The 16,146-nt window shown below is 45.4% G+C and overlaps 1 protein-coding gene across 15 annotated transcripts in view; it reads left to right on the top strand.

The window, feature by feature from the left end:
• HIPK1 (homeodomain interacting protein kinase 1) overlaps positions 1–16,146 on the top strand; it is a 700,213-nt gene that overhangs the window by 123,050 nt on the left and 561,017 nt on the right. For 5 of the 15 annotated variants that reach the window (XM_078644414.1, XM_078644417.1, XM_078644416.1 and 2 more), the window contains exon 2: positions 6,781–6,847. The exons of 2 other annotated variants lie outside the window; for them this stretch is intronic. Coding sequence is in view for 8 of the 13 variants with exons in the window: in XM_078644403.1 (XP_078500529.1) it covers positions 7,615–7,777 (163 nt within the window). In the remaining 5 variants the exon portion in view is untranslated. Of the gene's footprint in view, positions 1–6,780; positions 6,848–7,579; positions 7,778–16,146 lie in introns of those variants that run through there. 8 more of the 15 variants (XM_078644403.1, XM_078644402.1, XM_078644405.1 and 5 more) reach the window with 6 other exon arrangements.

The following is a 16,146-nucleotide window of genomic DNA, read 5'->3' as shown; positions in this document are numbered from 1 at the left end:
GGAAAATCTGCCTTACGGCCAATTTTTACGCGTGCGCAGAAATTGCTCTTACAATGATGACTACAATTTGCAGAGTGTTTTAGATGGTGCTTAAAATCAGTGCTCACCTAGGGTTCAGGTGAACCCCACATTTCTAGATAACGGTTGTGGCATAGCACAAGCATGCTTCACACAGTATCCGGGATTAAAACTTGGATCTTACTTTTATCTACTAGACAGCAAATGCTTGCATATCATGTACCTGTTAACCAGTCTTAAAATGCTTTAAAGAGCACAAAATAGTCTGAAATACCTTAAAAGAAAACTAGCATTGGCATACCACACCAAGTCCGCATTCTTAAATGAAATAGCCGGCTTCCCTTCCACCACCGTGCTCGCATTCTAGATTCTCGCTGGCAATGTTTATTAAGAGCAGTGACGAGAAACGGGCAGACACCAAGTCCGCATTCTTAAATGAAATAGCCGGCTTCCCTTTCACCACCGGGCGGACATCGAGTGCATTGCAGCAGGCCAAAACAAAGGATTTTTCTGCATAGGAAAGAGCTGCCCACCTCATGCGGCATCAGGGGAGGTGGCCTGCGCGATTCCCTTACGGGAGTGTGCAACCATATGGCGCCGCGCGCTCCCGCAAGGAAATCGCCTGACGTGCACGCGTTGCAATTGCAAGCAATGCAACGTGTGCACGTTTTTGCCCCCAAAGCTCAGCCGATGGCATTAGGTCTCTCTCCTATGCAGCGCGCTCACAACAAGCACTGCCACCAAATTGACGGGTTTGAATGTTGATGTGATGAATGTTTCCAAATAGATATAGATACCAGCACCCCATATTGTTGCAAACTTTTTGTAATGCTAGCTTAGTAACCAAGATTGAATTGCCCCCTGGGACTTGTAGTTTTGCTTTACCCTTTGTACTTAAAATCTCAAAGTTTACAGATGTTCACTGTAATAAGTTGTGTACTTGTTCATGCACACCAACAATGCACGTAGGGCACCTTCAGCCAGTCTTTGCAGTTGGTTGCATGTTGTGGTTTTGTTATGGGCACATTTTAAAAGCAAAACACCATTTACCAGAGTTCAACTTATTAGCAGCTGTCGAATATGGATCTTTATTCCTAAAACATATTCACTGATGACTCGCGGTTTGTTTATATTATTGTGTTAAGCCTTTTCCTCTTTGATGAAGGGGGCTCTCATTCATTTTCGGGAGTGTCGGTTATTTTAAGGTTTCAGCAGCTCATCCACACTCAGAAGTACTGTGGCCACGAGCAATAAGGATTTGCTTCTTTATAACCAAAGACAAAAGCGGAAAAACTCACTGACATCTGACAGGTCACCTGGCAAAACCAGGAGGGCATGCTTACAACTTGCCTTCTCTTTCCAGCACCAACGCATCACTCATGACCACCTCAGCAGCACTCAGCACCACCTCTATCTACAGTTCATTCACCACTTCTGCACAAACTATCCATCCCTTTTTAGTTTCCTTTCTTTCTATTCTATGCAGCTCTCACCATTTTCTATTCACCATATCACATAATTCCTGTACACAAATACAGTACACCCCGCACACTTCCACAAATGACTATTCCAATTCAACCCACATAATTCCACTCCAAACCACATACATTCACGCCACTCTACATACATTCACTCCACTCCCAAACAAAACACATTTTATGTCAATAGCACCAACTCTAAAAAAAAATTTTTAAAAAAGTGAGACCTATTGCATTGCAAATGCTTGTTATTTCTTTGTGCGTCCTATGGTCCTTTATGACGTCTTTAGCTTTTTAAAAGTGTCACTTTTGTTTGAACAGTGTATATTAAATTAATGCATCATGGTTAATTATTAACCCGTACTATAAATCAAAAACGTGTTGCCTTAGAAGCTGGTAAAGAATTACCTCTAGGCCCTGAGTCCATCCATTATTTGTGCACAAGTTTTTGTTGCTTCGGTTCTTGAGAGGCCTGCAAAATGGCCGATGCTCGAAGATATTCATGTGAGTCTCCAAGAGAAAGCAGTAGGTGTAATGAGAAATTTCCTAGTTTACACGAAGGAAAGTTTCAATTCTATTAAGGACGCGGAGGCGAGGATTTTGCTTGTCCTTTCTCCATTTTATTGGACAGCACGTTAAAAGAATAAAGAAAAAACATCAACCATGAATAACGAGGTTCCGGGGGAAGTGACAGGCGAATACCCTTGAGGAGTTTGCAAACCCAAGGATGCTCTCCCACCGGAGAAACATCCACAAGGGCCTGACCCGCAGAAATTGCTGATCTGAAAGAATTGATGGTACAGTAAGCAAGTTTGTCGTGAAAAAGCTTAGCAAGGAAGTTAATTACTTCTGTCACAGAAGAGCCCACGGGATCCAGGTGTTTTGCCACACACCAACGAACCCATCTGTTCCAGGCAGATCGGTATCGTTTAGTGGTACTAGGGGCCCAGGCTCGCTGAATGAGGAGTTAAGCGTCTTTTGAAAGTGAGTCGTTAGACCAACGTCCCCTGAAATCCTCCAGGCCATGAGACGTAGATGGCCTTGGAGAACCAGAGGGTGTGGATGACCCAATGGATCCGTCAGAATGAGGTCGAATATCGGCAGCCGAAGAGGTCTGTCCCAAGATAATTCTAAAAGGGACGGGAACCAACATTGAGCCTTCCATATCGGAGTGATCAAGATTAGAGAGGCTCGTTGCCTGCGGACCTGGGCTGCTACCCTCTGAATGAACAGGAACTGGGGAAATGCATAAGCTGGAAACCGGGACCAATCCTGCAGGAAGGCATCTAGTGCTTCCGCACCCGGGTCTGGCTTCCAGCTGTAAAACCGGGGAAGTTGGGCGTTCCACCTGGACGCAAACAAGTCCATCTGTGGAAGACCCCAAAAATCCGAGATCATTTGAAAGACAGAAGGATCCAGCTTCCAATCGCTGGCATCCCGAAAGTTCCTGGATTGCCAGTCCGCCACAGAGTTCATCTCGCCGGGAAGATACTCCTCCATGACTGAAATCTGGCGTAAAAGACAATAGTTCGAGAAATCCTTCGCGAGATCCGCTAGGACTTTGGAGTGGGTGCCGCCCAGGCGATTGATATACCTGACCGCAGTCGTGTTGTCCATCCGAAGAAGGACACAGCAAGAGACTCTGGTCATTGTGAACGAGCGGATGGCGAACAAACCCGCAAGGAGTTCCAAGCAATTGATGTGGAGATGAAGTTCCTCCTCCGTCCATCTGCCTCCCACCGAAAGGGAACCACACCGGGCTCCCCATCCCTGGCGGCTGGCATCCAACTCGATCACAAGATCCGGACGGGAGCCAAAGATCGCCTTCCTGTTCCATGCATCATGTGATCCAACCACCATAGGAGTTCCGATCTGGCTTCCATGGACAAAGAAATGAGTTCCGAGTACGTGAGACCTTTGCGGAGATGAAACGCTTTTAGTCTCTGGAGAGATCTGTAATGAAGCGGGCCTGGAAAAATGGCCTGGATTGATGAGGACAGTAAGCCCACTATCCTGGCCAATAGACGGAGAGAAATCCGGTCTCGACGAAGGACCTTGCGAATCTCCTTTTTGATCTTGGTGATTTTTTGCGAAGGGAGATGTAACGTTGCATCCGTCGTTCTTATCAGAAAACCCCCGAAAGTCATTTCCTGTTGAGGGAATAAATCTGATTTTTGGGCATTGATGATGAACCCCAGAGATTGCAGAATAGATATGGTCATTTGAAGATGGTGGAGGAGAAGATCCTTGGATTGATTCATTAATAGAATGTCGTCCAAGTAAATTATCAGACGAAATCCCATGGTGCGAAGATGTTCCACCACGGGTCGCAGGAGTTTGGTAAAGCACCATGGTGCTGAGGAAAGACCAAAGGGGAGAGTACGAAACTCGTAGATCTGATCCCTCCAGAGAAACTGGAGGAATCGGCAATGAGGAGGGTATATTGGAACCGAAAGATAGGTATCCTTCAGGTCCAAACGTACCAACCAATCGTTCTGTAGAAGAAGGTCTCTCAAAAGATGGATGCCCTCCATATTGAAATGTCTGTAAATCAGCCATTCGTTGAATGAACGAAGATTGATGACTGGTCTGAACCCTTTGTCTTTTTTCTCGACCAGAAAGATGTTGCTGAGAAAGCCGTTTGGACGAAGAGAAGAAGGATTGATGACGCTTAGCAGCATAGCTTGAACCTCTAAATCTATGAGTTCCTGGTCTGCGAGAAAAAAAAACGGACGAGGTCGCGAGAGTTGAACGGGGGAACCGTAGAACTCTATGTGAAATCCCTGAACAGCTTCCAGAACCCAAGGGTCTGATGTGAGAGCCGACCAGGCCTGAAGAAAAATAGCAATCCTTCCCCCCAGACGTACCGGAGAAATGATGGAAAGGCTTACCGTTGAATCCTTTGGAGTTGAACTGATTGCCACCACGTCCTCTGCCTTGGCCTCTGCCTCCACGGGAAGGATAGAAGGAACCTTGACGTCCATCGTTCCATCCATTGTTCCTTCTGGGCTGACCTCTATTGGGGCCTTGCTGGAATTGGCGGCCGGAAGAGCGACCCCTGCCTCTGCCGGCCCGCCAAAAACCTTCTTCGGAAATATCTTTCATTGAAGCTTGCGCCTTATATAAGGCAGAGAAAGTTGCCACAAACTTCCCAAGTTCTTTCACAAAAGGGTCACCAAACAAGGTACCGTGCGCTATTGAACCTGCTTCCGAAGAGGATAACTCGCCAAGTTTGGGATCAATTTTTAGTAAGAGAGACCAGCGACGCTCCACAGAGAGAGCACAGTTGGCATTGCCAAGGAGACAAATAGCCCTCTGTGCCTAACCCGCTACGTCATCAACTGAGAGAGGCATACCCGATTCTTTGGAACGCTGGGCAAGCTCAATGATCTTCGTAAGGGGACCGACAACGTCCAACAACTTGTCCTGACAAGCCTTCCAGGACCTATCAATCCCTTTTTTAGGGTCCTTAACATATTTTGCGAAAAAAGTGCATAATTTCGGGTCTATCTCAGGAGTGGCCGCCACTCTATTGGGAAGAGACGGGCGTGGACACTCGGAGCGCAAGCGCAATCTCACATCCTGAGAGAGCGGTTGCCGAAGCTTAGCGGCTACGTAGTCAACTGTAGATTTCTCGGGAACCTACTCTGAAGAACGAGGTCTGTAAATAGAATTAGGGTCAAACATGTCTGGGGAAACCAGGTCACCTTCACCGCACTCTGAGACATTAGATTTAGGGCGCCAAGACCTACTAATTTCAGACATATCTTCAGAAGATTCATCTTCATCGTCATCAGCGTAGTCATCCTCGTCATCTATTCTCTCTAGGGGAAACCCTTCCTCCGGGTCAAGGTCCTGGGTGGAAGTACCACCAATATCCCCGGGTGAGTTGTCCCCCTGGAAGGGTGCGCTTCTTAGCGTGCGCGCACTCTTATGAAAGACTTCTGCAAGTCTGCTAAAGCCATCCAGGTGCCCCGCGTCACGCTTCTTAGCCGTGCGTGAAGGTACAGAGAGTACTCCACTGGGCCCAGCCCCACTGTCTCCCAAAATGCCTGAACCAGTTTTAAAAACATGGGCAGACAGTTTATTGATGCTATCCTGTAGAGGTGCCAGCGCCTGGGCAATAGCCGAAGACAGGAGTCTGTCCACCTCTACAGGAGGGCGCAATAAGGGCTGTTGAGGCTGTTCAGAGTCCACAGCTACACCATCTTGTTCCTGACGAGTCTGCATTTGCGCAGAAGACTGAGCACCCATAAAACGAAAAACACCCAGAGCTAATTATGAGGGGGTTGTTAACCAACACAGGTACTCAAGGCCACACAAATCCAAAGGAGTTAAAACGACCTGTCAAAATGTTTTGTGACTGAAATGGCCAGAATATATATATAAGAAGTCATCACCAAATCGTGTCCTGCCGCTAAACAGCAGCGCCCGTGTGGGGAACGAGGCAATATTATGCAAAGCGAAGCGCTAAGCCTCTGCGCGTGTTCGCCACAAGCGCGGAGAAAGCACTGTGGAGAAAGCCGGTCCGCGTCTGAGGAGACGACGCTAAGACCGCGCACGCGCAAAACAGAGACGCTCGGGCTAGAAGCCTACCACGTCGATAAAACAGTCAAAAGGCACTTGCAGAGCAAGAGAACAATCGTACTAAAATAAATACAGCTAACAAAGACTGTCACAATAATAGTCTAACACTGCCACGCCACAAGAATAAGCTGAGGTAAAACGGGACTTATCTTGACGCGGCAGCAATGGAGAAAGAGGAAGGACTACCGACGTGGGATTCCTTTATGCTGTTGCTTGGACTGTGATTGGTTAATGTGCTACCATGACTACCGCTGCCATGTTGGTTAGGGTAGTTCATGGTTGATGTTTTTTCTTTATTCTTTTAACGTGCTGTCCAATAAAATGGAGAAAGGACAAGCAAAATCCTCGCCTCCGCTTCCTGACATAGAATCTGAAAAACTTGTGTCTTTGTCGCACATACATGTCACATTAAAAAGAATGGGCTTTAAAATTGTAGGACGCTACAAGAAAGCGTTGTGTTGCACTCCGCATTAGAGTTGTAGACAGATTGCTGGGCAGGGACTTTCGATGTGAAGTGGAATTGATATTGACCTATGTAATTGTTTTGGGAAGGGGCTCTTTGCTGGGTTCTATTTGTTTTTCGACATCTGTGCTGTTCTCTGCTAAACGTGCTCAACTCAGTCCTGCTTTCTTTTTCCTTTTCTTTTGTCTGCTGCTGCCACTGTTCTGCTTCTTTCGCATTGGAAAAATCGGACAGTGGGTAGATCCTCATCCCAAATTCAGACCAAGAGGCCCAGGAACCCCACCTGCAACAGAACGGGCAGGTAAGTGACTTTTAAAGGAACCCAAAAGTGTACCCCTCTGGCAGTCACTTTTTTACACATACACATGTTAAAAGTAGTCCAGATCTGCGTGAGCCGTTGTCCGAAATGTTTTCTACAGATTTTAAGTTTGCAACCGTCTTCTGTGTTTTGCACATATCAGTGATCTATTTTTTTTTAAGGTATCTCAAGCTTGATTTATCAGTCATTATCTTCTGCAATAATTGAGATGTATAAATCAATTAGTCCTTAAATTGAGAACATTCATGTATATCTACAGTGTGAAACGCAAACAACTGCTTTTATCACAAAGTGGTCTCATGTGATGCTGACTCCTACCTTCATCTGAGTCAGCAACTTTTTATGCTTTAGTTTGCCACCTTGCTATCGAGCTTGCAATGCAGTGAAATGCTCTTGGCATATCCAACCTCCTCCTAACTGTGGAAGCTACTCTCCTGGCATTGCCAGACCCCATAATGCAGGAACATCTAGCCATGGACTCTGCATAGTATTTGGGTGTGCGTAAGATATTCATATCTGGTACTTGTGATAACACTGTTATCTGTATTTGGAGACTTTTGTAAGAGACCCCCTATCTATTTTATTAGTGCTACTATTCCATTGTTTTTTGATTTGAGACCTCTTTTTGTTCTTTATAGTGTTGCGTTCATACTTTTACTTCAGCTTGCTTTGTAACTACATTCTTTATAGTTAAAGCCTCATGGACTCTTTGCCACCACTGGATTTATAAAATATGGGTGAATGGCTTAATGGACAGCTTTGCCAATACTGTCCTGGTGGCTGCCTACACTGCTAAACGTCCAGGGCCCCAGCTCTTTGAAGACCGGCCTGTTCATTTCACAATGGCAGCAATTGCGCAGCAGCACAGAGCGCGCATGTCTGGGCTTAGGAAGATCTTCAAAAAACAGTTAGGTAATGTGGAAACGATTGCATGGCTGAAACTTTTCCAGCAGAATTGTAATGGCGGTCACAATTGGATCTCTCGCTTACACGAACTAACTTTGTTATTGCCTTTGAAGCCTCCAAACATTTTTTTTTTGTTGTTGGAAGGTCTTTTGTGAGTGTTTTGAAAGCTTTGTTGCCCTTGATTTTACTCACCCCATTTGTATTGTGTGATAACAAAATGCAACTCTTACTTATGTTTCAAAATGGTTTTGAAGCTATGGTGCAATTTTAATGCATGAATTAGAGCTCCATCTGCATGTCACACTGTTTTAGTGCAATGTTCTTAAGTCAGTGTGCTTTAGATGCCACTTAACTCAAATGTAGTAACTCACTATGAATATTCACAGCAAGATTTGGATGGCACTTGCAGAGCAACCTGTAGAAGAAACAAGCAAATTCCATAGTTAACTTTTGAATTCTTTGGCTTTGCCAATGGTTGTTAGCCTTTCCCTGATGCTGTCCTGCATTAAAAACACAAAGTAAACCAAAGGTACTTTGATGTAGTCACATAATTTTGCAGGTGCGCCCTTCCCATATGCTTACGCCTACAAAATTACGCAAGCATATTTTTCTCTTTGAACCGTTGGTACCAACGCAGTGGGCTAGGATTGGAGGAAAGAACACGGAGGAGGGTGGGGTAGGAAAACAACTGGCAAGAGAATGAGGAGTTGGTGTGTAGAAGCATCACAGAGCAGGGGGTTGGCAGGAGAATGAACGGGCAAGAGTGCAGTGTTGAACAGGGGACAAGCACACGTGCGAGAAAGCAGTGAGAAAATTACATGAGGACGCGGGCAATATGGATAGAGAAGGTAGGAACACATAGCATATGGCAGACAGCAACACGGAATACATGGGAAGAGAAGTACACAGAGAAAATATATGCACTTACGTGGAGTCCTTCGCCCAAAGGAAAAAAGCAGCGCTTTAAATGCAGGTGATAGAAGCCAGACCGTGAAAAGAAATTGTGACATGGCTAATCTCCCCAAAAGGAACAAACAAAGATTGACAAGCTGGGACACAAATAAGAAGTCAAATGAGTGACCGGAAAGCTATTTAGTTTTAAGCAATGGATAGGGCTCCAAGCCTCTGTATGTTCTTAGTAAGCCCACAATAGTTTCTGCAACAACGTTTTGTAGGCTTGACTTAAAAAAAGGATGGGGTGACCTCCCAAAGCAAATATTGCATTTGCAGTCAAAGGCTGGTGGAACCAAGACAGGAAGGTGGTTCGCGAGGTAGGATTACAATTTTTTTGGGGGCTGGGGGGAGGAGAAATCACCAATAAGAGGAACAAAAGACAGACTGATTTTGATACAAGTGATTGCTTATGAGTAATAGACGTCCCCTCATCATGATACATTTTTATTAAGTACCAGGGAAGAGATTGTATGTCTGTGAGCAGTTACAAATATTGTTGCTATAATACATCTTTTTCCATTTTAACTCCACAACCAGCGTTGGCAAGTGTTTGGTTGGGTAACATTGGTTGTATGTCCAGGACATGCAGAAGTCCAAATGAACATTGAAAGTGCTTTTTTGTTTAATGGCAACTAATCCTCTTTATCCAACGTGTTGGCAAAGTGAATTTCTTGTAAATTTGTGAGATCTTTCCTTCACCACTTTGTTTCTAAAGTATAGCTGAGCCCTGTAGTAGTGGGTCCTAATGCTCCTTGTGATACTTGAATGTTATTTTTTGTTGTTTTGTTTGTCTCACTCTACTAACATCCTTTTTGACAGGTAGGGATCAATATACCACTATAGAAAAAATTGTGTCTAAAACATGGAATCTTCTCTGTGGCATCCCCACAAGGGGGGTCACTAATTCCCACCCTATTCAATTTGTACATTAGTCTCACGGTTAAACGTATTAGAACCTTTAGGTTCTCAGTTCTCTCCTACGTAGACGACGCACAAATCATGGTATCTACCTCAGGAAATCCAGTCCATATAACCTCTCAATTCCACCTCTGTATGGAAAATATCAATATTTGAATGGTGAAAAACTGCCTAAGCTTAAACTCTGGTGAGACCGAAGGTTTGCTCTTCGGAAATAACACCAACTTTTGGTCCCCAGACTGGTGGCCACCAGACACGAGACCTCCCCCATCCCCAGTGTAAAAGGTTAGAAACGTGGGCGTCATTTTTGACAGAAAACTCTCCTTAAAGAGCCAGAGTAACCAAATCGCCTCCTCGGTCTTCTTTCATTTGAAGAAAAATTCTACCATTTATCCCCTCTAAGCTCCAAACATTGATCATGTCAGCACTGATTTTGTCCAAATTGGACTATTGCGATGGATTGTATATCAGCCTAAAACAAAAAATGATATAAAAACTTCAGACACTGCAAAATGCAGCCCGTCTTATTTTTAATCCCCCCGAAATTTCATTCAGCATCTATGGCACTGAACCAACTGCACTGGCTACCTGTGAAACAAGCATTTGCAAGGCAATAGGCCCCACATTTACACAAGTTTAAGCTATTGGTATTGTAAACGACAATGCGTTTTATTTATGTTTAAAAACCAAAAGCTAAATAAAAGCAATGCCAATAGCTCAAACCCACGTAAATATGATACCTATTGCATTGCAAATCGCAGGCATCTAAGACAACGGGAGGGAGGGGGTTGGGAGGGCGAGGAGAAGGCACCGGGAGGGAGTGCTGGGAGTAAAGAAGGCATGTACAACGGGACGGAGGGCGGGGTTGTAAAGAAGGCACCAAAGCACGTCGTGCCTGCAGTAAGAGAAACTGGATAAAGAAAATAGTGCTCACAGTCTAAATAACACGCACCATGTAACAACCGAAGTAAAGGGGGCCAGTTGCCATAGGAGGTGACAAATGAAGAGGAGGCTGTACTAAGGGGTAAACTAACGAGCCTATTTACAAATCAGAAGCCAGCATTTAAGACGGACAATGACTCAAGCCAATGGCAAATATGGGCGGAGAGTGGGTGGGTTTCTATTCCCTACTCCACTATAACAAGTCTTGCAGAGCAGCGCATGCGCACTGGCTCTAGGCTCGACATAAAAAAAGGATTGCTTTCACGGCTTTGTGCATCGCCTTTAAGGCACTAAACAGTATTGCTCCAGTTGCCCTCAGTGAATGCCTTTTCAATTGGAAATTACCTCCTAGACTCTTACGTTCTTCTGGCTTCAAAAATATTGTGGTGCTTATTTTCAGACTTGCCTGTTGGGGCGGCAAAAGTTTTGTGACCATTTCCGCAAAATTGTGGAACTCCCTCACTTTTTAATTGAACATTTTTCAGACACTTTTACAGTTCAGGAAAGCATTAAAGACGTGGCTCTTCTAAACCCAGGCCACTTTGTATCCATCATGCCTTGTAGATCACCCGTATGCAGCACAGCGGCAAGACACCTACGGGTATACGAGTGCTATACAAAACTTTATAACATGTCATTGTTTTGTTTGACTGGTCCCGCACAAGCACATCTAGGGGCATATTTTCCCAACGTCTAGATGTCGCTTGGGGAGGAGAATCCGAGGATACATTGAATGCATGCTTATATTCTACCTTGCAAACACTAGTGTTCCTAGCAGAATGGGTGTGAACAAACTCTGTTTTGTTGACTGTGCTCTAAGTGGGCAGTCGTGGGTCCCTTGCTCCCTGTGCCCCTAGAAACAAGCTGCACCTGACTGACGAGCCCCAATCAGAATACAAACTGACTTTGGTTGCTCTGCCCATCTCAGGGAGGACCTGGATTGGCAGTTAGGGCTGGTCTGTTCCTATTGGAGTATGGTCAAGGCTGATTTGCATATGGCTGGGTCAAACCTGAGGTGGCATGGTAGGGAACGATGGGTTGGAATGCTATCCAGGGCGATTGCCAGTGGTTAGACAAATTGCAAGCATGCCTCCCATCACTTTTGTATGGCTGATGTACTGAGGGACTTAATAAGTTGAGCCTAACAGATCGCACATATGTCTAATGGCAAAAGACATATTGTGAGCATTCCAAGAATATAGAAGCGTTTGCAGTCCACCCATTGCTTACAATTTGGTTGCTTTACTGTCACTGTTATATGCCTAGATCTCAAATGGCTTGCCTTGTCCATTTTGTGTGTCATACTTGTGTCCTTTCTCTACTTGCTTTTAGTGAACTCCTTTTTTAGGTCGAGGGACCTATAAGCTGCGCAAAGCACAGGTTCCGGTCCGGAGAGCTTATGTTTTGGAGTAGGGCAGTTTAAACCCGCCTCTCTGCTCCGTTCGCTTCCATTGGCTGGCTTCCTAAATGGAGGCCAGCCATTGGAAGAGAAGGGAGTCACTCCAAACAAGCCCCGTCTCTTTCGGATTCGGGGGCGTAATTTTTGCTGTTCTTTAGCTCGTGACGTCGTCCGTCACTCAGGACAGCAAATCACGCCCCCGAATCTGAAAAATTTCGGAAGCTTGAGGCTGCCATTTTGCTGCTTGTAAGGTTGAGGTAGGATGCTCTCGCATTTCACGTTCCCGCAGTCTTTTTTCCCGCCCCCTAGCTCTGACCTAACGAATTCTCCAGTGTCTCCTGTTCCCATGTACTTTACTTAGAACAAAGGTCTGGCCATAGGTGTTACGTGTATATCGTCTGCTTTTATCCCGGTGCACACCAACAACCGCTCAGAAGGGTCGATTTTGTTCTATCCTTTCGCCATCTTGTCTCCCGAGCGCCCCAATGATGTATATCGTCACACGCTTTGTATTTGATTTTATCTTCTACTCTTGTTCTCATATCGCGGACTAGTTTATTAGCCTCTGCTTATTTTCACAATATCTTGCTGTTCTTGAAGTTGTATTTTTTTCCTTAACATTGGCGTTACAAAAGCCTCGCAGTGAGTATGTGCTCCGGGGCTCCTCTGGCACTCTCAGACCCCAGGGCTGAGCGCTCTGGACTGGGTCCGAAGCGAGCCGCCGCCTCCTCCAAGTTTCGTTCCGCCACTACCTTAACGGGCTGCAAATGATCTTGTGAGGTACCCTGACACTGTTTTGGACTCGTTTGCGCTTTTTAAAAACTTCGTACATGAAACAAATCTATATGCACGTGATGAACACATCGTAGAAAATATTGAGAGCTTTCTAACCTGTGGTCTGTTTACTTGTCAGTGGATTCAGTTTATTTTATGTGGGCTTTTTGCGAAGCCCGGTGACGGGTCCATTCCTTGGAGGATTTAAGACCGCGAATGCTGGTTAGTGAGCGTCCCGAGCAGGTTTATGGGTGCCCCCTGTGGCTTTAAATCTTAACTGGAGACTTTCTACTGCTACGGAAGCATGTATCGTGTATACCCCGCGTTTCCACAGCTGTGGTGCCATGCTCTTGGAAGGAACCCGCTTGTGCCTTTAATTCCTTTAATTCCAAGATGGTACCTCTGGATCTCTTGCTGTGAATATTCTGGGTGTTATAATATGGCTTATTCACAGCGCACATATTGTGACCCGTTCACATGTTTGTTTTAATTTTTCTGAATTACAAATGCTGCTTACTTTCCTGTATAAAAAAAAAAGGGTTTAACCGCCAGACAAACCCTAACTAGGTCTGTAGCAGTGGTGTGATCCAGGCGTGTTGGGTGCGTGCCAATAAAGTTGTGGTAACGGCGGCCTACTGTGCCTGCAGTGAAGTTGTGGTGACAGACTCAGAATATGCGACTTTAGTGCGTGCCTTCCCAGCTATCAAATCTCAAGCTTCCGCTAGAGCTTACAGTTTGCAAGACATTTTGTATGTCTGAAATCAGCCAGCCAGGAATTAGTGCATTGAAGTAATCCCTGCGCTCGAGAGCGCCCCACCCCCTCGCCGTCAAAGGGAATATTAATTGTGGGTGCCTGCAAAGGCCTTTTGTGGCGCGCTGGGATGGCTATGCAAGGAGGCATCTTAGTATAGGTATGCGTGAAAATAACAACTCTCTGCCATGTAGCGCGTTTCCCACCACTCGCCTACAACCTATTAACTAGGATTGGTTTGGTGGGGCAGACTGACCGCTTACAGGGGTGGATGATATACTAAATTAGGTTGCAGCATCACTAGTTACCGAATTAAGAAATTACATGCGCTACTATTGCAAGTGCAGTGTTTATTAATTTTTTATTGAGTTTTCTGAAACATACGTTCTTGCAAGGAAGATGGTTAGTGGCATTACAACGCAGTAGATTATATCGCCTCCCGTTAATACGCTTCTTGTTTGCCAGAGTCTAATAAACGTGATGGCTTGGAAGGCCCAATTCTAATCTATGATGTTCGGCGATGTAACAGTTTTGGCTCATGGTCCCAGGTGGCATTCTGACTCCTCCGAGCACAAAGCTTTTTCAATATTATATACAAGCCATAGTTGCTGTTTATTCATCTTGTGCAACTAAGAACCACTGACAAAGCCAATAGTCCCGACTTGTACTTATGATGTGACTTGTATCACATATTTGGATGCAATGACGGAAACGGCAAAATACAAGTCGGGCGGCACACTTTGTATTCATGATGTGACTTGTATCACATATATGGATGCAATGACGGAAACAGCAAAATACAAGTTGGGCGCCACACACAGTGTGGCTCTAAGTGGGTGTAAATGCAATAGGTCCTGCATTTTCGAGCGATTACGCTATAGGCATTGTAAATGACAATGCCATTTATTTATCGATTAAGCTATTGGCAATGTAAATGACAATGCTATTTATTTATGATTTAAAAAAAAAAGTCATGAGCAATGCCAATAGCTCTTCCTTTAATAATGCAGAGACTATTGCATTGTAAATGCTTGTTTTCTTTTGTCTTGAGCACTCCTTGATAGTGCATGTGTTTTTCAGCTGTTTCCCTAGTGTGCTTCTCCTTCCCACTCTGTTGCTCTCACTTCCCCATGAGCTTCACCCCCTATCTGTAATGCACTTACCTCCGTGTGCCTCTCACCCCCCAGCCCACCCTAGGTTGCTTCCCTCACTCCAAACGTAATGTTGTTTATTTGCCTATTTGTTATCCCCCATCCCGCCGAACTCCACGCAGCTCTGTTTCTCTCCTGTTTGCAGCCCCCACCATCTTGACCCTCCGCGCGACCCTAATGTTGCTTCCACTTCCAGGCAGTAATCCGTTTGAAACTGAACATATTTCAGCTTTTCTATCTGGTGAATTTGCACTTCAGTGAATTATTGGAATATCAGCGGTAGGCAGTTTTTTGGGGTTCAATGTGCCATTCCTTTCTTGAGGGTAGCATTGGACAAAGGAGAAGAACTCTGGGTTGAGGTGGCAGTAAATAAAGATGTTTTTTGGATAGAAAAGTAATCTCTGCTCCTGGCCTGATTCTGCATGAGTGAGTAAAAGGCCAGACACTTATTGTGACATCCCCAAACGAAGATTTCAGCTTTCACCCTCAACTTCAAGAAACAGAAGATTTGACCCTAGGCCAGCGAAGGAACGGCACCCATTCTCTCGAATTCTAGTGGCCCAATACCTGTTCCCACTTTCATGTAAGCAAAAGGGAGAATAAAAAAAATAAAAAAATAATAATAATCATTTTTATTGAGTTTTTCAATTTACAAAAACAATTTAAAAAAAATCATATAGAGCAACACATTACAGTAGAGCAATACAGGTAAAAATATAGTACAACTTCATGCACAGCAGCGTATCCAATTGGTGACCTAACTATACCAATACAGCACCAGGTATAGAACTGTACTCTAACAATATTTGCAGAATAAATAGTCAATTGATACAGTGGGTTCGAAAAAAGAAAAGGTACACACATTTAATTTGTGATTTTACACAGTCGTAGGTACTGTAGGCACGGGCTGTTCCTAATCGGTGGTACCGTTGCTATCCCGTGCTGCCAATAGGTAGGCACCAAAAATGTAAATTTGATTATGTCCCAGCAGCCAGCACACTCACAACGGCAAGGCGCCCAACAGTTGCCCCGCACGAGCTGCAGGCCATAGGACCAAAAAGACCACGTGCTGGTCGAAGAGACAGGTCGAACCAACAGCCCACAGCTCAGCAGCCGTCACAGTCTGGTACCTCGGAGGTGAAGTCAGGCGCTAGGAGTGGCACCACTGGTGCAGATTAGGGTGCGTTCAGTATGTACAGATTGCCCCATATACAATATGGTGCCACGGCCTCCACAGCCTACAAGGGCCCGGTCCTCTCCATATGGTCCTCCATGTCATGCTGGGGCAAACTAGAGGGGCTGGGCCGGGGGGTGCCTTCTCCATCACGGAGCGGGACTGGACCCAGGCAGAGGGTGGCTCAGCTGCGGGGGTTGTCAGCAGGCGCACAGTATATGGCTGGGCGGCCGTTCCCTCAAGCCCCCCGGCGGCCCCTGTCGCCGCGGGTCTTCCAGGGATCCCTGTGCCCTGCTACCGATGGAACCAATC

Source organism: Lissotriton helveticus, chromosome 5_1, assembly GCF_964261635.1.
Source record: "Lissotriton helveticus chromosome 5_1, aLisHel1.1, whole genome shotgun sequence".
NCBI lineage: Eukaryota > Metazoa > Chordata > Amphibia > Caudata > Salamandridae > Lissotriton > Lissotriton helveticus.
The sequence above is the reverse complement of the archived record's forward strand: the minus strand, read 5'-3'. Positions and strand labels throughout refer to the sequence as shown.